The sequence below is a fragment of the Balaenoptera acutorostrata genome, chromosome 2, assembly GCF_949987535.1.
Source record: "Balaenoptera acutorostrata chromosome 2, mBalAcu1.1, whole genome shotgun sequence".
Classification (NCBI taxonomy): domain Eukaryota; kingdom Metazoa; phylum Chordata; class Mammalia; order Artiodactyla; family Balaenopteridae; genus Balaenoptera; species Balaenoptera acutorostrata.
This window is the reverse complement of record NC_080065.1, coordinates 54924671-54949169: the sequence shown is the minus strand read 5'-3', so window position 1 is coordinate 54949169 and position 24499 is coordinate 54924671. Positions and strand designations below refer to the sequence as shown.

The 24499-nt window shown below is 36.0% G+C and overlaps 1 protein-coding gene across 3 annotated transcripts in view; it reads right to left on the bottom strand.

The window, feature by feature from the left end:
* Positions 1-24499, bottom strand: part of CWC27 (CWC27 spliceosome associated cyclophilin) — a 248828-nt gene that overhangs the window by 61979 nt on the left and 162350 nt on the right. For all 3 annotated transcript variants that reach the window (XM_057540311.1, XM_057540313.1, XM_057540312.1), the window contains 2 exons: positions 13749-13858; positions 9336-9439 (listed from right to left, as the gene is read on the bottom strand). In XM_057540311.1, coding sequence (XP_057396294.1) covers positions 9336-9439; positions 13749-13858 — 214 coding nt within the window. The remainder of the gene's footprint in view (positions 1-9335; positions 9440-13748; positions 13859-24499) is intronic.

The window sequence follows — 24499 nt, the reverse complement described above, 5'->3', positions numbered from 1 at the left end:
TGGTATGTAGCAAAAGTAGTACTAAGAGGGACATTTATAGTGATAAATGCATACGTTAAACAAACAAAAAAAGATCTCAAATAAACAACCTAACTTTACACCTCAAGGGACTAGAAAAAGAACAAACTAAGCCAAAGTTAGCAGATAAAAGGAGATAACAAAGATCAGAGCAGAAATAAATGAAATAGAGAAAAGAATAATAGAAAAGATCAACATATCTAAGAGGTGGTTTTTTTGAAAAATAAAATTGATAACCCTTTAGCCAGACTTACCAAGAAGAAGAGAGAGAGGACTCAAATAAAATTAGAAATGAAAGCGGAAACACTACAACTGATGCTACAGAAATACAATGGAGCATGAGACTACTGTGTGAATCATGAAGAAATAGAAAATCTGAACAGATCAATAACAAGTAAAAAGACTGAATCAGTAATCAAAAACCTCCCAACAAAGAAAAGCTCAGGACCAGATGGCTTCATGGGCAAATTCTACCAAACATTTAAAGAAGAATCGATTATTCTCAAACTCTTCCAAAAAACTGAAGGGGAGGGAACACTTCCAACCTCATTTTATGAGGCCAGAATTACTTTGATGCCAAAGTCAGATAAGGACACTACAAGAAATTAAAACTATAGGCCAATATTCCTGATGAGTATGGATGCAAAATTCTCAACAAAGTACTAGCTAACTGAATTCAACAGCACATTAAAAGCATCATACACCACGATCAAGTGTGATTTGTCCCCGAGATGTACGGACGGTTCAACATACGCAAACCAATAAATGTTATATACCACGTTAATAGAATGAAAGACAAAAAATTAAAGCATGATCGCAATAGACACAGGAAAAGCATTTGATAAAATTCAACATCCTTTCATGATAAACACTCTTAATACATCGGTTATAGAAGGAACATTACTTAACATGATAAAGGCCATATATGACAAACCCTACAGCAAACATCATACTCAGTGCTGAAAGGTTGAAAGCTTTCCTTCTAAGATTGGTAACAAGACAAGAGTGCCCACTATCACCACAACTATTCAACACCATACTGGAAGTCCTAGCCCAAACAATTAAGCAAGGAAAAAAAAATAAGGTATCCAAATTGGAAAGGAAGAAGTAAAATTTTCTCTGTCTGCTGATGACATGATCTTATACATAGAAAATTCTAAAGACTCCATCCAAAAGCCAAAGGAACTAATAAATGAATTTCGTAAAATTTCATGATATGAAATCAATGTACAAAATCAAAACATTTCTGTAAACTAACAATGAACTATCTGAAAAAGAAATTTTAAAAATCCCATTTTCAGTGGCATAAAAAAAGAATGCTTAGGGATAAATCTGACCAAGGAAGTAAAGGATCTATACACCAAAAACTGTAAGACACTGATGAAGGAAATTGAAGAAGACATAAATAAATGGAAAGATATCTAATGGATCAGAAGAGTTAATATTTTTAAAATGTCTATACCATCTAAGGTCTTCTATAGATTCAATACAATTTCTATCAAAATTCCAATGGCATGTATTTTTTTGGCAGAAATAAAAAAAAATCCTAAAATTTGTATGGAACCACAAAAGACTCAGAACAGCCAAAGCAATTCTGAGAAACAAAAATAAAGCTGAAGGCATCACACTTCCTGATTTCAAACTCTAATACAAAGCTATAGTAATCAAAACAGTACGGTACTGGCATAAAAACAGACACACAGACCAGTGAAACAGAATCAAGAACCCAGAAATAAACCCATGCATATATGGTTAACTAATATTGGGTTGGCCATAACAGTTTGTTCAGGTTTTTCTGTAACAGCTTACAGAAAAACCCAAATGAACTTTTATCGCCAACCCAATATTTGACAAGGGAACCAATAATACCCAATGGGGTAAGGATAGTTTCTTCAACAAATGGCTCTGGGAAAACTGGATATTCACATGCAAAACAATGAAATTGGACCCCTAATTCATATAATACCATTCACAAAAATGAACTTGAAATGATTAAGGATTTAAACGTAAGACCTGAAACAGTAAAACTCCTAGAAGAAAACAAAAGGAAAAAGCTCCTTGACATTGGTCATGGCAAAGACTTTTCGGATATGACATCAAAAGCACAGCAACAAAAGCAAATGTTAAGAAGCAGGACTACATTTAAAACTAAACAGCTTCCGCGCAGGAAAAAAAAAAATCAACAAAATGAAAGGGAGAATATATTAGCAAACTATATACTGATAAGGGGTTAATATCCAAAATATATAAGGAACTTACGTAACTCAAAAGCAATTAAAATCAATCTTACTGAAAAATGGGCAGAGGATCTGAATAGACATTTCTCCAAAGAAGACATACAAATGGTCAACAAGTACATGAAAAAATGCTCAGCATCACTAATCATAAGGGAATACAAATCAAAACCACAATGATATAACCCCCTATACCGGTTAGAATGGCTACTGTCAAAAAGAGAAGCAGTAACAAATGCTGGTGAGGATGTGGAGAAAAGGGAACCATTATGTACTGTTGGTGGGAATGTAATTTGGTATAGCACTGTGGAAATAGTATGGAGGTTCCTCAAGAAATTAAAAACAATTACCATATGATCCATCAATCCCACTTCTATGTATATATCTGAAGGAAACAAAATCACTATCTTAAAGAGATAGCTGCACTACCATGTTCATTGTAGCATTATTCACTATAGCCAAGACATAAAAACAACCTAAGTGTCCATCGACAAATAAATGGAGAAAGAAAATGTGAGATATATATATATATATATATATATATATATATATATACACACACACATACATATATATGCAATGAAATATTATTCAGGCATAAAATATTGGGTTGGCCAAAAAGTTCGTTCAGGTTTTTCCATAAGATCTTATGGCCAACCCTATAGAAGAAAAACCTTGAGGGCATTATGCTAAGTAATGAAATAAACCAGATAGAGACAGACAAATAGTTTATGATCCCACTTATATGTGGAATCCAAAAACACTGAACTCATGGCAACAAACAGTAGAATGGTGGTTGTCAGGGGTTAGGGGGTGGAGGAAATGAGATGTTGGTCAAAGGGTTTAAATTTTCAGTTATAAGATGGATAACTTCTGGGGGGTACAGCAACAAAATGGTAATTATGTGAGGTGAAGGATGTGTTAACTAACCTTACTGTGGTACACATTTCACAATATATCTGTGTATCAAATCATTATATTGTACTCCTTAAACTTAAACAATGTTATACATTAATATCTCAATGTAATTGAGCTGGGGAAAAACAAACAAGAACAATAAAATCAAACTGGCATGCCACAGACCATTCCAAAGCAGCTGAGGGCCAGTAAGGGGTTGCTGTGGAAGTGGTAAGAATTGTGTTGTAACAGGTCTAGGCCAGTGGTGCTGGGCACATTTAATTCAGAAAGCACTACTTTTGTATCGCTTGAGAACAAGGATCACAAACCAGGATCTGGAATGAAGCTTCCCAGGACCTACAGATTGGGTCATAACCTCTGATAAATAAGGACCATCATGACACACACAATGACTAGAGATGCTATAACCCAGCAGTTCTCAAAGTACTGGGGATCACTGTGCCTGCAATGTCAAAATTATTTTTGTATGAATACTAAGACATTACTTGCCCTCATTATTCTCATCCTCTCATGAATGTACAGTGAAAATTTTCAGAGAACACATGATGTAAATATGAGATCAAAACAGAGTGAAATGCAGAAGCAGATATGAGAATCCAGCTGCTCCTGTTACGCTAGACATTAGAGATATGAAAAATAATACCACTCTTCTCACTATATTTTCTGCTTTGAAAATGTAATTATTCTTCATAAAAATATGTTATTTATGTTAACATGTAATAGGTTCATTATTGTTATTTTGAAGTGATTTAAAATTTCTTAGTATTAATTTCTAATAAGGTAAATATCAATAAATATATTTCACATAACAAAAGCTCTTTGGGGTCCTCAGTAATTTTTAAGAGTATAAAAGTGGTCCAGAGACCAACAGTTTGAGACCTGCTGTCCCACCTACACTAAAGGGTAAAGGTCTCTCACTTGGCTAACCTGGGCTTTCATCAGTCTCACAGTCTCCTTAGAGCTGTATTTGTGTTTGTCTACACCAGCTTGTTACCTATGCCTGGCAATGTCCTGCTTGAATGAAGTGGGGACTATAATTAAAATATTCATTTGTTGTCACAGCCCCTTTCACTCAATACATGACCAAATCATATACAATATGTATTACATCTGTAACTATAGTATTACATATAAAAGGTGTTTAAAGCTTTGCCAATATAAACAATGAAATGAGGCTATGTCCTTTAATGGTATCTTATAACGAGGTCTAAATGGGTCTAACAGTTTATAATCTTTTTTTTTTTTTTCTTAACATCTGCATTATTAAATTTTCACTGTTTTGGATACTCAAGACAACTGGTGCTTGTTGCTTCCATGCTATGCTAACTTGGTTCTCAGAACTCCAGTCTTTAGCAGAAACAAACTGTCTGGCTGATAGACAAGACTGATTTTTTTTTTTTTTTTAATGAGATGATCACACTTGCATTTATTTATTTATTTATTTATTTATTTTTAATTTATTTTATTTATTTATTTATTTATTTATTTTTGGCTGTGCTGGGTCTTCGGTTCGTGCGAGGGCTTTCTCTAGTTGCGGCAAGTGGGGGCCACTCTTCATCGCGGTGCGGGGACCGCTCTTCATCGCGGTGCGCGGGCCTTTCACTATCGCGGCCCCTCCCGTTGCGGGGCACAGGCTCCAGACGCGCAGGCTCAGCAGCTGTGGCTCACGGGCCCAGCTGCTCCGTGGCATGTGGGATCTTCCCAGACCAGGGCTCGAACCCGTGTCTCCTGCATTAGCAGGCAGATTCTCAACCACTGCGCCACCAGGGAAGCCCAAGACTGATTTTTAATGCAAGCCAAGGTGCAGTAATAAAACTGAAAAAAAAATCTAGATCATAAAGTTCTAACCCATAGGATTATCTTGGAGACTTTTTCAGCACCAAGAACAAGAATACTTAGAGCTGATGATCTTGAGGAGTTACGTTGTAATTTGTACCAGCTATATTAAAAACAGAAGCAAACCAGACTGTGTATTTTTTAAAAGTTTACAAGGGCAAAGCATTTCTTCTAAAATGTTATTCTCTTTCACTAAACGCTGCAAAGTACCTGACTTAATTCTTATGATCCTAACAGCCCTAAAAGCAAGTCATAAAAATGAAATTTACTTGGGAGTATAAATTGGAATGACATTTTGGTAGGACCATTTGAAAATATTTAGCAGAGCCTAACATGCATACCCACTGACTAAGCAATTCCAGTTTTAGAAATTTATCCTGAGAAAAGCAGCAATGACATAGATATAAGGATGTTCATTACAGTGCTGTGTATAATAATAAAAACCGGAAAGAGCCTAAATATCCAACAACATGGGGCTGATCAAGTAAACCATGGTTCAGCATATAATGGAATACTATATGGTCACAGTGCAGAATTCAAACAGTATATCATAAAATTACGTATGGCAAGGAAAAGTACTCACTATATATTGCTGAGGGAAGAAAAGCAAGTTATAAAACTGTAGTATTATATGATCTCATTTCTGCTTAAAATATGCATAAAAGTATGTGGAAGGGTATATATATATATATATATATATATATATATGTATAAATTAATAGTATTTATTATTGAGTTTGGGATCACAAGTGATTTAATTTACTTCTTTTGCGGGATCTATACTCTGGTTTTTCTACAGTGAATATCTTTTCTTTATATAATAAAAAAATGAAAATATTTACTTGAGGCAACCATGCAATTGTTAGTGTTTTCCTATCCTTATATTACTGAATACTGTATGTACTAAGGGAAAGTGGTGAAGGGGAGAGAGAGGAGAAGAGGAAAAGGGAGGAAGGCAGATAGACATTTATATTGTTTATTATTTTATCTTGTATGTTTGTTGTGAAGTTTTATGTTAACAATCTGGAAAGAATTTTCAATGGAACATAGTAGTGAATAGTTAATGTTCACAAGACTGCAGTCTACTCTCATAGATTTAATTTTTTCCCTCCTCTTAGAATGCCAATTTTGTTGTGTAAGGAGCAGGTGGCTTTCTTTTTTACAAGTCTCTCTACTGCCTTGTCAGACAGCTCTCAAAACTTTTTTTGGGAGCTAACCAAGCTTTATCTAACCAAACCCAAAATGGCATATGGACTTCATCCACATGGTCATATGAATCCTTTGGCTGATAACTCCTGCTATGTATCTAATTGGTTTTATAAAATCCATGTTTGAAGGTTTCTATAGCTATAAGAGTGTGTGATGCTGTGGGATGAAGGAATGTAGTGGCAAAGAGCCTCCTTTAGCTGCTATACTACAGTCTGGTGCCCGTCACTACCACTATCAAATATTGGCAGTATATATCCCAACAAAGGAAGAATGATAATAATTTTGAGTGAAAAATTTCTATCATGCATTTCAGCTTAGACCTACTAATAACACTTCCTTAAATGCCTTGTTAGACAGTGAAATCTGGGAATAATTAGCAAACACCATATACAGTGTTTACAATAGAATCATATTTCTTTTCTTTCTCTCCCCCTCCGACTTTTTTTTTTTTTTTTTGCATAAAAAGTAGAATGCTGCTGAATGGTACCCAAATGTCTGTTGTATACTATGCCAATACAGCAGCTCAGCCAAAAATGTGAATAGAACAGTTTGCCAAGTAAAAGAAAACATAACAAATTGGTAATGGTTTCTATCTTGACAGAAAATGAAAATGATCCCTCAATGTGTGGTCACTCATGTGGACACATAAAAATGTCTTAGAAGCAATCATTTTACCTCAGATAACAGACCCTGACGGTGTAGTACAGCACTGGCTGACTTTCACTTCTTAGAAAAGCGGCAAGCGTGACCTACAAAATAGTCTGGGAACCATGTAATTTATGCATAACACACATGCACATGCCATGAAGTCATAATATTTGCTATAAATCATTTTGAATACAAGACTTCTTTTCCGAGTGGAGTATACTTCATGAGAGATGACCTAAATCACCAGAGACTTGATAAAGCTGAACCGGTTTATTTATGAACAGAAGTGATGCTGTTGCTTATCAGGTTACAAGATTTCAGTATTCTACAGTGCAACAAAAAGGCTGTGTATAAGTGCCCCCATGTATTCTGTAAGAATACTAAAGGTACTTTAATTAGATGTTAGATTAAAAAAATATACAAAAAGTATGTAGGTACATAGTGTAGAGTTCTGACTTTCTGGTTAGGTGACTGCAATTGCAAGCAGAAAGGAACCCCTGGTAATGGTTCCTTTACCCTATTTCCCCTTCCTTTACCACTTATTTTTGTTCCCCAGATGGAGAACTAGCCAATGTCATTGACCAGTGATTTTTTTTTCCCCCCCAATCTGGTGAAGTTTCCCCATTTGTTTAACTCTCTAATGAGGATGTTAGAACATTGATTGTATTGTGAAATCACATCAAAAACAAGAATGACACTTTCAAAAACACTAATTGATACCTGATGCTAATGAGGAATTCAGAATGAGAGGACACTGAACCAGGGGACTAGGAAGGACCTTGGGAAGGTAAATGGCCTTGCCGAGTTGAAAGTAAATTTGAATCCTGTGGGTTGAGTTTCAAATGAAACTTCTGGGTTTAAATTTGTTGGTGACTTTCCTGTTCAATAAAAAAGGACTTAAATGGCTTACAAAAAGGTTAAAAAAACTTATTGGGCATCAAACTGCTCTTACAAAACACCATCTTGATGAGTTAAGTGTAAATGAATCAGAAACACATGGATCATATTTCCTTAAAAAATGCATATGGATTCAAAAATAAGGGGAAGAGGACTTGGCAAAACATTTTTTTGTGTGTAGTGGCTGAACCCAAAACATTTGAAAGATATTTTGAGACATTCAAAGAATCCAAAATAAAACTAAACCTGTCCAGTCATATCAAAAGAAAGTTTTCCTGTGCAATGTGCATTTATCTCTATGGGTCATTCAACACTCACTGAGCCTTCACCTTTGGCAAAGAACTATGGGAGGAGCCAGCTTCTGCCTTAAGCGACTTTGAATTTAAGTATAGACAAATACACATAAGTAATAGAAACCTATTAAAAGAGACCTAGGGTTTTACAAAAATTGGCATCATAACCCAGATCATACAGAAATCACGTATCGAGAAATATACAAGTATTTCCAGGATCATATGGTAGGTAGGATTCATCCCATTCAAATCATCATCACCCGGCCCTTTTGATTAAAGTTATATATAGTTGCAGAGCCTTACTTGCTTAAATGTTTTCTTAATAAGTGTTTTTATGTCTTTTTTAATATGTGTTCCAGCCCTCTTTCCTCCACCCTCTAGATTTGTGAGTGCTCAACAAATCTTGCTGACTGGTTTCCTGGAGGATGGGAGTGTTGAACAGAGTTTTGAAATAGGGGAGAGATGCTGTTTGGCAGAGAGGAGTGAGGCTATGATTCTGGGTTGGGGTAATGGCACATGTGACAGTTCAGAGGCTCCAGAGGGTGAGTCATGTGTGGGGGGTGACCCACTGGCTTGCTCGCAGCCATGTGCCTGAGCCAGGGTGTAGTGCGGGCGTGGAGGCAGTTAGGTGCGGGGAGGCCTAATATACTACATGTGGAGTCAGCTGGAGGGCAGAGGAGTGTGAGAAGAGAAAAGCACAGTGCTTACTCTTTTTTTTTCCTTTTTGCCAGCATAGGATAAAGTGCTAAGCACAGGACACATACAAGTCATTAATCCCTTTATTTCTTATCAGTGTCTTAAAAAGCTGAAAAATATCCAAAGATAAAAATAAGTTAACTATGCATGTATTGCTAGGATCCTGTAGGTTATAATTTGAAGAGGAACTTAGTAGGATTATGAAATGGACTAATGAGTTCTAAAATGTTTGTGGGAAAGTGTAAAAAGTTAATGACTCAGAATCTTTTAAGGCTGTTTTCTAGCTGTTTAACCTGAGTCTTTATCTTTTCCACAATATTAGAAAGTTATTTAGGGCAAGGATAGGGTCATATATTTCCTGTGTATTTTCTACTGGCTAGCACAATACTGGGAATACACCAAGCACTAAATAAATGCTTACTGAACTGAAATGAAGTAAAAGGGTGCTGAGGCCCTATAATGATGAGGGTATAATTGAAGGTAAAGTCTGAAAAAAAAAAAGGGATGATATAGTAGAAATATCCTAATAGTGTCTCTGCTTTGAGCATGTTTGTTCACGGTAATATAAAGAAATCAAAGGCCTTACCATCCTTCATCATCTTCTACTTCTGTTTCAGAAATGTCATTTTCAGGAGTTTCAGCAATTGCTTGAGTGAGTTTAGATTTAAACTGGTTCAGCAGCGCAAGGGTCTGAAATAACAATTAGACTGCTAAGTTTCCTGATAAGGATAAATATAATTTCAGAAGAGACATTTAAATTTGGCAGAAAAGAAAATATCCTTCCAGGATGTAAAACACTTAATTTTTTTAATTTTGAAGGAAAATAACAAAACTGCCTTCCAGCTGCAACAGTGATTGATATTCATAAACCTTGACATTGCCCCATTTGCACTTGCAGTGACATTTTCCCTCAGGGATATGTGACTATTTTCTGATTTGGGGAAAATAAATTTGTTTATGTAGAAGATGTTTAAACTTTAAAATGCATGCTTACTAATAGCTAAGTTTTTAGTGTCCACAAGATAGGGAGGTACTTCACTAAGACATGTGAAATCAAAAACAAAACACCAAAAAACAAATAGTATTGAACAAATTTCCAAAAATATAAAAATGTCAATGTTGGGGAAGGTGAAATGAATGAACATGTTAATTGTTGGAAGGTGCGTAAATTGGAGTGACATCTTTGGAAAGTTTTTTATACATATCAGAAACTTTAAAATGATCATTCCCTTTGATTCAATAATTCCAATCCTGGGAATACATGTAGAAAAATAATCTGAAACACTGAAAATGGCTTATGCAAAAGATGTGCGCTGCAGCAATATTCATACAACTGAAAAATGGAAACATGTTAAATGTCTATTAATAAGGAGCTAGATAAATTTGGTAAAAAGCAGTGAATATGTGATTACACTATTACTAAAATTATACACATGAAATATTATATTCTATTGTTAAGTGAAAGAAGTAGGATATAAATATCACGTTGAGTGTGTTTTTGTAAAAAAGGGACTATTTCTCTGATATTTTTATTTTTGGCTCCAATGCCCTTTGTAGGTAAGAGGAAACAGCAGGTGCCTGAAATTTTAATCACATTGTCCCCTGGCTATACCTTAACAGTTTGCTTCAGAATTTGAGCAGAGAATCAGAAATTAGAGAAATGTTTTTTTATTCTATAGTTTTAAAAAGTACATAACTGTGAAATGGGATAAAGTACTACCTTGTCTACAAAAATCAAGTTTCTAATTAAGACGCTGGTACATTGAATTCAGTACTAAAATACAGTTGACCCTTACACAACATGAGTGTTAGGGGCACCAACCCTCTGAGCGGTTGAAAATCCAGTCATAACTTTACAGCCAGCTCTCCCTCTACACTGGTGGTTATGCAACCAACTGCAGTTGGTCTAGAACTGTAGTACGTATTTACTGAAAGAAATTCACATATAAGTGGACCCACAAAGTTCAAAGCTGTGTTGTTCAAGGGCCAACTGTACTTACATTTCATAAGGAAAAATGTGTGTGATAGTTCAATATGTGAATAACAAATATAATAAAGAATCACGGTAACTTGGAGGCTCCAGAATTTATCTAAAATATCATTAAGACCATGGTTCATGAAAAAATTAAGTAGGTTTTGGTGGTCTAGGACCTAAGCTCAATAAAGACAGGTGATGTCAAAATATCTGCAAGAAACAAAGGCAGTTATTGCTAAAAAATGATAGTGAAAAGTGCCTTATATGTTTCTGCAAAATTTAATGCCCACATGGACAACAGTGGAAAATACATACATTACCATAGTTGCTGAACGAGCTGAGTTTTAAGGAAACACTATAAATTCTATAGAATATCCTCATAGGCATTCTGAGGGCTGCTAGCATGTTAGGGTTTAGATATTTTATCTTTTTCTAGAGTAGCAATTATAGGACTAAGCTCTTCAAACAATGTTAACAGATAAAGAAAACATCCTTTGTTTTAAAACCTTATTCATTAAAAAAACCTTTCACCTACAAACTTTTATTGTATTTGCTTTATAATAAGAAAAGTGATTATTGTAGAAATATTAGAAAACAAAGAGAAGCAAAACAAAAATATCTATTATCCCGCCACTAAGAATAAGTAACCATTGTGGACATTTGGTATATATCCTTCAAGGCTTCTTAAGTGTTTCTGTGTGTGTATATATCTCTATATTATATAAATATATATCTCTACATGTGTATCTCTATATCTCTATACCTATCTATCTATCACTTAAAAGCAAACCCCATCAATTTTTGATGGTGGATTTTCACACACTTGGAAACGTCTTTTCTGAGGGCATAAAGAAAAATGAAAACAAAGGAGACCTCTTAGTGGAATGAAATTTTAAAACTTCCTAGAAAACTGCGCTAGACCTGGATTTTATTCTTTTGAGTTGAAAGTGGCGAGGCAGTCTGTTTTTAGAGCCAGTTAACGTGCTATTGGCATCTGCTCAAAGAAGGAGGACTGGGACTATGGCAAACAACATCCTCTCGGCCTTCCTTAGTTTCTCCTGTATTCAAGATTGGACTTTCTCTAGTTGCATTCGAAAGGCAAGAAAGGACACGAGGCAGAAAAGCTAACACCACAAAAAAAACAGGGCACAATATAGGTTGAAGAAGATAGGATCTGCATGGAGGCATTTCTGTTTGGCATCTCCAGGGGAATTAGTCTTCTGGCTTTTGCTGAAGGAATGAAGGGCCAACCATTAACAGCATGCTCTTCAGCACAGAGCAAGCCTTCTGGCATGAAGAAGCTGTGCTGAAGGGGCCTGCCCTGGCACACTTTGTGCATGCGTATCTACACAGAAGAGTCTCTCAAATGGCTTCTGTGCTGCCAGTCCTGCCCCGGGTCCAGTCTACTCTCCATACTGCAGCCAGGTTGGAGGGATCTTCCCATAGTGCAAATGAGATCATATCACCTCCTTCCTTCGATGGCTCCCCATTGCTCTTAGGGTAAATCTCAACTCCATCATATGGCTCAAAAATCTGAACGTATTCATCTTGTGTGAACTGGCTCCTGCTTACCTCTCCAGCCTCATCTCTTTCTTTCTCTTGGTCTAAGTTCCAGTCATACTTAACATCTTTTAGTTCTTTGCAAAAGAGGTCAAAGACTCCTCATCTACTGTCCCTTTAGTCTAGCCATGTTATGTCCTATCCAACCCTCAAAGCTCAGCTGACAAATCATTTTCTCAGGGAGGCCTTCCCAGATTCTTATGCCGTGTTAGGTCCTACTGTTATACATTGACATAGTTTCCTGTATCTAACCTGTCATAATGTTCACCGCCTTTTATTAGTATTACTTAACTGCCTCTTTTTCCTGATAGCTCAGAGAAGACAGGGATGTTTCTACCTCGTTTACCACCAAATACAGTGATTAGGACATGGTAGATTCTTAATAATTATTTACTAGGAGGGAAGAAAGAGGAATGCAAGAATGAGAGTGATCCTGCGCATCTTTTGGTAGTACATTCAGAGGACTTTGTGACTCCATGAAAACAAGTTAATGAAGTACTTTTTCTTAATTTCATTTGATGTGCCATTGCTTTTGAAAACTGCACACGTTAGTTCCCTGTACTTACAGTTTCCTGTACCTGAATTCTTGTTGAATTTTCCCTACGATTATTTTCACGCTGGGCACTGATGCATGATCTTCCCTACCAGTAATTAGGTGTCATTTATAATATAGTTCCCGATTAGATTAATTTATTCAAACAGGCTTGGGCTTTTTAATTTACTTTTATTTTGCCTATTTTATTTATATGCCTAAAACGGCATGTTCTCATGTATATATGGCAGCACCGAATATCAGTAATTTTGGTCTGCTCCCTAGCTTTTCAACATAAAGAGCTGCTGAAGAGATTCATTTTATCAAGTGCCAAGTGCTGCATGGTGTTGACTCCCAAATTGATGAGCTCGCTTCCTGTCTTTTTTTTATTCTTGATTTCTGACAATACTCTTATATTACTACTTAAAGATTCAGGAATGACTTTCAGTAAGCAGACTTTCGTGGTATTATTTATGGTAGAAGTCAACTAGCGGACAAAGTGCCTTATTTACAGGCACTGTACAATTTCAAGTGGAGCTGCCTAGGCAGCAGGTGAGATGCTGATTCAGAAGAGATACCTTCATCATTTATAATCACCCCATCTCATAATATTCACTTAGTCAAAGGTTCTACCTGAGTATCTGGTAAAATGTGGTTTTACTACGTTCCTTCCTGTGTTTAATAAGGGAGTACAAGGTCGAAACCTAAAAGTTTTAGGCTTTATGCCTTTATGTCAGGAAAGAACTCTATCATCTGGATCTTTGCTTAAGTGGCCAAGGTCCTTGTCACTTCACCCCTATATTAATATATCTTTTTCCATTTTTAAGAGGTGATGTTTCCCCTTGTGTATAATCAAATTAGGCTCCATTAACAACACTTGAAGACAATTAAAAGGCAATGAACTGCGTATGGATTTTGGTTTGTGAAGTTACCTGGTCTTCACGGGAAGTTCCCTTCTTTGCCTGCTGCTTCCTCAAAGCTTCATACTTTTGCTTTTCTCGTCTGTATTCTGCAACAGCACCATCTGGAGCAGCCTCTTCCTCTGAGGAATAATAGAATAGTCTTAGGCTAAATAGTAAAAAGGCTCTATTGAAGCTCCACAATGATTACCTAGATTAGAAAGTGATTGATGTTAATTTATCAACCAATTTTATAAACATCTTTATTATATACTGTACTACTGTAGTTGTTCTCAACTGTATTTATTTGACTATAAAATCACCTATCTCACTTTTTTCTTCAGTTATTATTTTTTTTATTTTATATTGTATAGTTGATTAACAATGTTGTGTTAGTTTCAGGTGTACAGCAAAGTGACTCAGTTATACATATACATGTATCTATTCTTTTTCAAATTCGTTTCCCATTTAGGTTGTTACATAATATTGACCAGAGTTCCCTGTGTTATACAGTAGGTCCTTGTTGGTTATCCATTTTAAATATAGCAGTGTGTACATGTCAATCCCAAACTCCCTAACTATCCCTCCCCCTAACCCTTCCCCCTATCTCACTTTTAAAATAAGTAAGGTATTCCTAAAATTCAGCAATACTATTTTACATTATTCTCTTGCCTTATAAGATATAATTTTTCAATATTGGTTGATTTTCCAATTACCTGCCACTTTTGCTCCCCAGTTAAAATAATAACAACAACAAACAATTTCAATTTAATGGCATCATAAAATATAAATATATCTAACAAAAAATCAGGACAGTTACCTAGAGCAGATAGAAATAATTTTTACTAAATTAGAAATTAGAAAAAAAAATCTATGGATTTGATCCTGCAATAATTCCATACAAACAAAGATTAGCTAACATCTGGGTTCACAGAATACAGGTTTACCTCAAAAAAAAAAAGTACTAATATTTTACAGTATGTTACATTTATATATATTAATGAAAATTTGTGATTTAAGGAAAAAAAACCCCCAAAACCTATCTCTTCTCATCTTTGGCTGGCAAACCGAGATGAGCCAGCTGAAATCAAGAATACCAATAATCTTTCTATTCAAGCCTTGGTTTGTTGCTTGCCTCTTTGTTACCTAGTTTGAGGAAAATAAGTAATGTGTAATGTATTAATAATCAGCCATTTTGTTCAAGAGATTGTCTAGTTAAAAAAAATGTGTGAACTAAGAAACAAGTAGTCTTTTTATGTTTACCTAATATGATTTTGATGTTGGTCAAAGGGTACAAAGATTCAATTATGTGGGATAGAAAAGTTCTGGAGATCTAATGTACAGCATGGTAACTACAGTTAATAATACTGCATTGTATAATTAAAATTTGCTAAGAAAGTTGATCACCACACACACACACACACACACATACACACACACACACAAACTGTAACTCTGTAAGGTGATGGATATGTTAATTAGCTAGACTGTGGTAATCATTCCACAATGGGTTCTCTAGTTCTTAGTCTTCTGAGATTTTTAATTGTCTGGCTTTAGGATGTCTTTCCTCTCCTCCTATTTTTATTTCTAGCCAAAATGAATAGGCAAACAGCTTGAGAATAGCTGTGAAATCAGCTGACCTTTCATTATATACATCTGTGATACCAGGATTAAGCCTGCTAAGGTTCCATCTGGACTGCATGGAAACTATAACCCAAACACTTCTACATGGTACACAGAGTCAAATGCAATGATATCTGCTGCACAAACTCAACTGTGTGAAAAATATGGTCAACTCTCCTATTTCCTAACTGGGTGTATCATATCAGTATAAACTACTTCTGTTTATAGTGTGATCAAATGTTCACAGCACATTCATTTTTCATGTTTTTATTTCTCAACACTATGAATAATTTCCTTAGCTCTATATTTCAGTTCACTAATTCTCTGTTTAGTTGTATCTAATCAGTTTTTAAGATATAAACTGAGTCACTGATTTTAATAATCATAGCTTAAAATTCTAGACACTTGTTATGTTTTATCTTTCAGATTATTCTTGGGGATCCTTCTATTATGTCTTCTGACTCTCTCCCCAGAGTGGTTATTTCCCCATGTGTTTTCTAATTTTTGACTGTGTGTGTACCTACAGCTAGAGCTACATCTTCATCATGCTCCATAGGAATCCTTGGCACCCAGGATTATGTAAGGAGTCCTACAGAGAGCTTTTGCATTTGTTTCTACCAGGAAATTAAGGGGTTCCATTAGTGCACAGCCATTTTTTCCCCAAGTTAATTTCCTGGCTTAGGATTCCTGTACCATATAGGCAGTGTACATTCAGACTTTATAGCTGTGCCTTGTAGAGTTTTAGAGTTTTGATTTTTTTTATGATAGACTTTTTTTTTTTCCTCCCACATATAGCTCTGAAAAATGACATGCTTCTTTGTGGCCTTCCTGACCAGGTGGACAGTTTTTTTAGTTCCTTCCTCTCTTGATCCAAGACTATATCTCTGTCCAAGTGTGAGATTAAAACCTCAGCTTCTAGCTATCAGAGCCTACATCTGGTTCCAATATCCCCCTGGGCAACTATAGTGTCAACTTGCCCACTTGATGCTCTGGTTATGCCTCACCTTTGTTTCTGGTACGTAGGAATTTTCTTTTCTTTCTTATCTTCTCTCTTTCTCCCCGCCCCCCCCCCCCCCTTTCACTTTCCCTCACCCTGCCAGCCCCTTCTCTGTATCTTTCAAGCTTAGCTAAGTATTTAAATTGGGCTGGATCATATTTTATCCAGAATTTCTATATATTTGTAGAAGGAGAAAGTTCTGTCTTAACTCAGTCCATGTTGCCAAAACAGGAAGTAGCACATTCATTTCTCATGTATTTGAATGCCCCTGAATAAACAAAAATTGAATAAGTGACTGGATGATTTTAGTCACATAAAACTAGCTAATAAAATATTAAAGGAGTTTGAAAAAAATCAGTTTAAGTACAGAGTACTCTACTTCTGCTTTTCTTAAAAATCTCAATATATGCTGGATGATAATTTATAAATAATGACGCAGTATGACAACTATTTGTTATTAACTGAAATTTCTATAAAATATATGCTAAATAAATAGGAATGAAGAATGGGGGAAAAAAGAACATTTACTAAAAACCTACTATATGTTAGGTACCACGCTAAGGTTCTTTGACTATCCATGAAGAAAGTATCTATAAACCTATTTTACAAATTAGGAAACAGGATAAGACCACAATTAGAATATACTAAAGCTGGAACTTGAACCCAGGTCTCTATGATACTAAAATCCCACACTGTGCCCTACTGTCTTCAATTAAAACTTCAGTTCAGAAAATAAAATTTAGTAAGTGTTGCCCACATGCCTGACACTCTAGGAAATGCTATGAATGATATCTAAAGCATACATGATGCAGGCTTTTCATTCTAGAAAGTAATCTAAAGAGTAAAATAAACATAATATATGTAAAAATAGTTAAGAAATCAAGCCATTGATTGTAAGTATTATGTTGCTGATTCTTGGGTAGAATATTAGCCACCTAGAGAGGAGTTAAAGCTTACCTATGTTATAGTGTTAGAATAAAAAAATTTTAATATCTTAGTGACCTCTGAGATAATATTAGGAAATATATATAAAAGGGTTTGGTGACAAGAATGTCCAACAACACTATAACCATCAATTTACTACTAGAGCATCAGTTTGCTAGAGCACTAGAACTTAGCTAGTGTCCCACGTGGATTAGCAGCAGAACTTGGGCTAAAACTTATGTTCTGACTCCTAGTTTTGGTGACGATCTGTAGTAAGACTAAAGGTTCAATACTGCACTTTTCCCCCTGCATGTTATAAAGAATGTCTCTAACTCTTCCCTAAGAACTAGTCAGAAACATAATCTTTGCTCCACTTGAATCTCTTCATTACAAAACCTTTTTGTTCTGAGCATAAAGAAGTGATGACTACTCAATTATTGATTACTTAGCTAATGAACCAATGGTATCCATCTATTACAAATCTCATTTTATAGATAAAAGGGCTTATACCCTCTACTGTCTCAGTACCAGAGCTCAAGGAGCTAAAAGCTTCAAGTAGCTGCACATTCATTCATTTTTAAAAAAACTTTAGTAAGCGATTATTATGTGTCAGAAACTGTTAATAAAGCTACTTATACATGATTTTAAATAGATCTAGATCCACTATTTCAAGGAAATTTTTGAAAAATTCCCAAAATAAATAAAAACTTTTATATAAATAAAGGTAAATGTTGTTTACTAGTGATAATAGTAAACAACATTTGAAAACAAAAGGGACAGACTTTAGTGGATATAGAAAAATACCAAAGCTACTGACATCTCATCATACTCTGTATCTCATCATACTTTCTGGAAGCTACAAAGTATGTTTTAATCAAATTTTATACATACCAGATCTTAAATTAATTGTAGGAAAAGTACCAGACTTGAAAATAGCTAACATGATAGCTAACATTTCAAGTACTCACTATGTGCCAGATACTAGTACCTTGAATTACTTGTTTAATCCTCATAACCAACAACCCTATGAGGAAGTCATATTATTAACCCCATTTTGCTGATAAGGTAACTAGGGCAGTAAGAGGTTAGGTAACTTATCTCAGGGATTATAAACACAAGCATAAGAAACCATGCAGTCTAGCTCTAAAGTACAACCTATTAACCAGCTTGCTTATTTCTTCTTCATGTCTGAAATACAAGAAAACTTAGAAGAAAATATTCCAATCTGACATAAAAATGCATCAGGTCACCATACTGGATGTGTCCTGATGAAATAAAGTCCTACCAAAAAAAGGTCCTGAATTCCTCCCAGACCATAATAAATGGGAACTGCAGTCTGCCAAACAGTGGGTTAATGAAAATAATTTCCTAGAAAGAGTTCTTTATGGCTTTTCTTGATTCTCCATAATTAATCATATATTGTCCTCATTTGAATTTTTAAACACTTTGTAGCTGCTAACTTCATTATATCAGAACTACCTCTTTGTACTGCCCCCCCTCGGCTATAAACTCAAATGGCAGGGACAGTGCCCTGTTTGTGGACTAGTATACTCCTTGCATATAGTATGTACTCAATAAATAGTAGCTGAATGGACAAATGAACAGAGTGATCATTTTTAGATCTTAAATTACAACAGTGTGCATGGTTGCCTTATAGCTCTTGCTGGATAGAATGGCTCCTTGAGGGCCTTGTAGGGGGTTAGGCCCCTAGTGTACAAATACTTTTTCTGTAGATAGCTGCCTAATTAAGTTGAGTTGTAAGGAATTAGATGATTTCTGACACTTATTAAATAGAGGTGAGAGGAGTAAAAGTCAACTTGAAGGCAATTATCCCTGATTAAGCCCTTGAGCACTGAGCTTTCTGAGTAGAATCCCTGTAAGAGCTGCAGCCATTCATTGTAGCCATTGACTGAATGTAGCCATGCATTGAGGCTTCATCTCCTTGAGGAGCTCCTGGGGATAAACTACGTATCCTCCACCGCAAAATGCCTGTTTTTCGGTTTGTTTTAGTAAGAAAATCCATTATAGAAATGGTAACAGTGGGAATATTCTCTGACATAAAAATGAGAGCCTACATATAATATATTCATAGTTATAATCCATAATATTTATTGAGTGAACCTGTACTAATTTTGTTTTGAAGATAATTGAAAGTGCTTAGATGATATCTTTAAAAGGTGAATAAGAAGAAAACTGGTTTCTCTATCAATGAAACTGCTCAAATAAAAACTAATTCACAATAAAGAAATTATATAATGGAGGTATCTATATGCACATTTATGAAGAGTAGGCAGAAGTTTAGGCAAAGACTGGGCTAAAAGTTTTCTGCAATTTATTAATTTCATTTAACCTATTTTTATTTTCAGCATATTTTTAATTCTACAAATCAAACAATGCTGGCTCCATCTGGTGGTCAAAATAAGCCTCTGTAGCTTCATGAAAATTAGTCAAAAGTGGTTAAATAATTTAGGGACTACATGAAATAATATGCTTGAACATTGAACACTGAGGTATGCTTCAGCACCGAACGTTAAGTGGAAGTGTCTACATTTACACAAATTTTTAATTTTTCTTTCTCTGTTGTTCATCCTAGCCTCATTTCTTCATGTTATTTTGGAGCTTAAAATAATTCTCAAAAGAAAGTAATGGGGGCTTCCCTGGTGGCGCAGTGGTTGAGAATCTGCCTGCCAATGCAGGCAACACGGGTTCGAGCCCTGGTCTGGGAAGATCCCACATGCCGCGGAGCAACTGGGCCCGTGAGCCACAATTACTGAGCCTGCGCGTCTGGAGCCCGTGCTCCGCAACAAGAGAGGCCGCGATAGTGAGAGGCCCGCGCACTGCGATGAGGAGTGGCCCCCACTTGCCGCAACTAGAGAAAGCCCTCGCACAGAAACGAAGACCCAGCACAGACATAAATAAATAAATAAATAATTACCAAAAAAAAAAAAAGAAATATAGAATATTTTCCTCTGTGTTTTTCTATTAGCTGATTTGAGAAATGTGAAGGTAACAAGTTATAAAACAGTTAAATTTATCCACAATTTCAGACTGTATTCCATTTTGGAATATAAACTATAAAAATACTGATTTTCAGTTGTATTTTCCATTAGGCACTTCCAGGAGGGATGGCTAGTGAATATATGATAGTTCATATCTAGGGGGGTCTATATATTCATATTCTATTGGCTATTTAATCTTAAGTTTTAAATTTAGTACAAAAGGAATATGTCCAGAATCACAAGACAAAAATATTAATACTAAGAAGTTCTTAGAGGGTAATAACTTGCTCATTTTACAGATGAGAAAACTGAGGCTCAGCGAGGTTAAATGATTGTGCCAAGCTAGGAATATCAGAAACCAGATTTTTTGATAACCCAATGTTGTTTCCTCTCTATATACACTGCTATGTGTACTTTCTCTTTGTAGTACATAATCACTGCAGATATATGTCATTACAATCTAACAATCACTTTGAAATTCTATACAGTTGTCCCTCAGTATCTGTGGGGAATTGGTTCCAGGACCCCCAATGCCCATACTGAAATCCAAGGATGCTCAAGTTCCTTATATTTGCATATAACCTATGTATATCCTCCCTGTACATCCTCCCATATCCTTTAAATCATCTCTAGATTACTCATAATACCTAATACAATGTAAATGCTACGTAAATAGTTGCTGGTGTGCAGCAAATTCAAGTTTTGCTTTCTGGAACTTTCTGGAATTTTTTTCTTCCCAGGATATGGTCTACCCAAGGTTGGCTGAATCTGTGGATGGGGAACCCGTGGATATGGAGGGCTGACTGTACATTTACAGTACAGTGTGACCATTTATAAAATGGCATGAATATCCAATATAGGTGTAGTTCTCCAATTAGAAGTTTTCTTAATTTTTACTTTTGTTACTTTCCCTTAAGATATTAGTAATTAAAAAAAAAAAACAACTTGTTTTGAAAGCCCCACTCCTTTCCAAATACAAAATTTTGCCTTTTTTTTTTTCAGAGTATTATATATTGCTTTGTTGAGTTTATAATTCAAATAGCAGCCATGTTGGTAATAACTTATAGTCATAACATCACATAAATTAATTACCACAAAGTATATATTATATTAAAAATCAACTCAAATAAAGTTAAGTGGACTTATCTAATGAATTAAGAGATAAGAGAACTTAGATTGGTAAAAACAGGTTCTGAACACTAAACATTAAATTGATTTAAATTAGGCTTAATTGTCTTATCTTTTACTAATGAAGTTTTTAATTGTATAGATTCTCTGATAAGCTTTTTATCAGATGTTTCTCCATTCTTATTAATAATGAGCACAAGAAACAATTACAATATATAAATAGTTACTGAGGGACATGAATGGCTTCTCTTCTGGGGTCTCCAGCTTCCCACCTGTTGGCTGTAGTCTGTGCTCCTGTTCACTTTTACCTCATTCCCCCTCACATGGACTTCAGGACTAGCACAAGGTTGATTGATGTTGCCCCCAGGCCCCTCAACAGAGCACGCTTTGTATTTCTCCCTATGGTGTGACCCACAATTCTTGTAGTTTGATGGCCATTTTGACAACATCCCTAGGTTGCCCTGTCATTCTGGGTGTGGAACCTACACATTATATACTCTATGTTGTAGCAATAAGAAGAAAGCCCCAAATTCTTCAAGACAAAAAGATTTCATGAAGCCAATCAAGGAGAACACTAAAGAAAGAATTGCTATCTAAAAATCACCTAAGGCTATGGTTAACCTAGCAAATTCAACACTGCAGAATACCATGCTTGCTAACAGTACTTAAAGGAGGGTTCCATTATTTTGTAGTAAACTCATGAGGTACTTTTCTTCAAGTAATTATGACAGTTTCCAAACTGGTTCAAAGTAGTCCTTAAATACTTGCATGTGTGGTATGTCAGAAAATTCTTCCTGCTCTCTATGTGGACTGAGGAAACTGAAGCAATAAAGTGGCTTCTAAAATACAAGTACGACCACTACTACCAGCACCATCACCAGTTTTTAAGACCTAGCATGTCTGAGATACAATACTAGGAACTCTCTGCCTGCTTTCTCACTTAACTTAATGCTGTAACAACAGAAGGGGTATTATCGTCTCCATTTTATGCATGAGGAAACAGAGGTTCAGAGAGGTTAAGTATCTTGCCCAAGGTTATATGGCTAATAAATGATAGAGCAAGGATTTGAAATCAGGGCTGTCAGACTTCAAAGCCCATGCTTTTTCTACCCTATTATACTGCAGACAGTTATGGAGGGGGGCACTGTTATGTATGAGAGTGAGGGAAACAAAGGCAGTTCTGATGTTGAGAAGCTTATAGGCTGGAAAATGGATAAGACATACTCTTTAACTGTGTGGTGGTACAAATGACATATGAGAGGTCCTGATAAAGTACTTATAAAATTTATGCAGAGGAGGAAGAGGGAAAGTTGGGTGGAGGAAGTGGCAGTATAACCGGGCCTTAAAGGAGAAATAAGATTTAGCCACAGCAGGTAGAAGAGACAACATAACCAAAGCATGAAAGCAACATAGTGCAGGATACACACGAGGAAGAGGAAAAATGTTTTGTGAAAATGAAGAATGGGTAAATAAAATGGGGAATAAGGAAAACAAGATAAAAATCTGATCATGTAAGGAATCTGAACTTCATTAGGGGAAGCAAGGAGTGAAATGGAGCAGGGCCCTATAGTCTGCATGGCCATGTCCGCAGCCTGCCTTTTGTCTGTGGAAGAACTTTAGCCAAAGAATAAGTTTAATCAGAGAAGTGAGAAAATGCAGAGGCAAAGAAAAGCAGTCAAACAGGAAAAAACAATAATGGTTTAGTCAGTAAGCAAAGTCAAGGGCCTTTAGTTCCTTCTCAAGGGCTACAGATAATATTCTGAGCCATATCCTGTGAACTTGTGAGCTGTCTTACAGATACTGAAAGCCCCATCAGGTGGAAGAAGTTAACTACATGAGGACCAGGCTGTAGCCATGACATAAGCTGTCACAATTCCGAGAATTTGCCTCAAAGAACTGGAAACAAACCGACCCTGGAACTGAAGACTAACTGTACCTCAAACAATCAAGATGACGCTGATCAGACCACCCATGACCAATTTCAAGATGCCTGTCAGAGCTGACTGTAGCCGCCTCCCTCAGCCTATAAGAGCTCTTGCCCACTGGTTGTCAGGCGGGGAGTGGGCCTCTGATGGGGGTTCCCTGCACCCCCCACCCCTCGTTGCCGGCATCCGAAATAAAGCAAACTTTCCTTTCCACCAACCTTGCTTTTTTATTGGCTTTTGAGCGGTGAACAACCGGACCCTACTTTCCGTTCCAGGAGGAGTCACGATCTATATATACCTTGCGGGTCACAAGTGTTTGTGAGCCTTTTAGAAAATGAAACGAAGTGTGCTGAACCACCCTAGATTGTTATGTTGCTTGAACTCATTTCTAAGAATTTGTTTAAAGGGTGTTTTCTTATTATGGTACTAGCTTAAGTTAGTTAATAAAATTACAGTGCCAGGTTTCCTGACATCCATACTTCTCTTAATCAATGAAAACAATGCTTTTCCCAAGTTCAGTGACCAAGAGAGCAAAGGCAAGTGAGTGAGAGAGAGAGAGAGAGAGACAAAGAAAGAAACCGACTCCCCAAATCTTGTTGGAATTTCTCCCTAATTATTTTAGGAAGAAACTTTGAAAAATATCCTGGTAAAATAAATTTCCCACATCTATCAGAATATTCTAATTTAAATATGAAAATATGAGCCATTATTTGAAAGGACCATACTCAGTGTTTCTGGCTCTGTTCAGTACCTCAGATTTTTTTTTTTTTTACCTGCCTAGACTGTTCTATAATCTGGTTCAGATTTTACCCCTTCTTCCCCAACCCCCATCTTTAATGATATCTCTAACAAGCTACATCTTGAGATGAAGTGATAAAGGTAATCAAACTATGCTTCGTCTGAAGTTGACTGTGTCCAAATATACTTTCTGGAACCTGGGGTTAGAGGGTGAGTTGGATGGGGGTCACCTTGCTCAATCTTCGTGGTGATGCTGTGAATTGTAGGCCAGTCCTCAACCTGCTGATTCTGGCTTCATGCTAACAGGCCATATTGCTTGTGGCTTCTTTTATTTTATTTTTAAAGGAAACAATGCTTTGCAGTTTTATACAGTAGCGGAAAGAGTACTGGACAGAAGACCTAACTCCTCAAATCTGCTGTTTAAGTTAGGGTGAGTACAAAATATCTTTA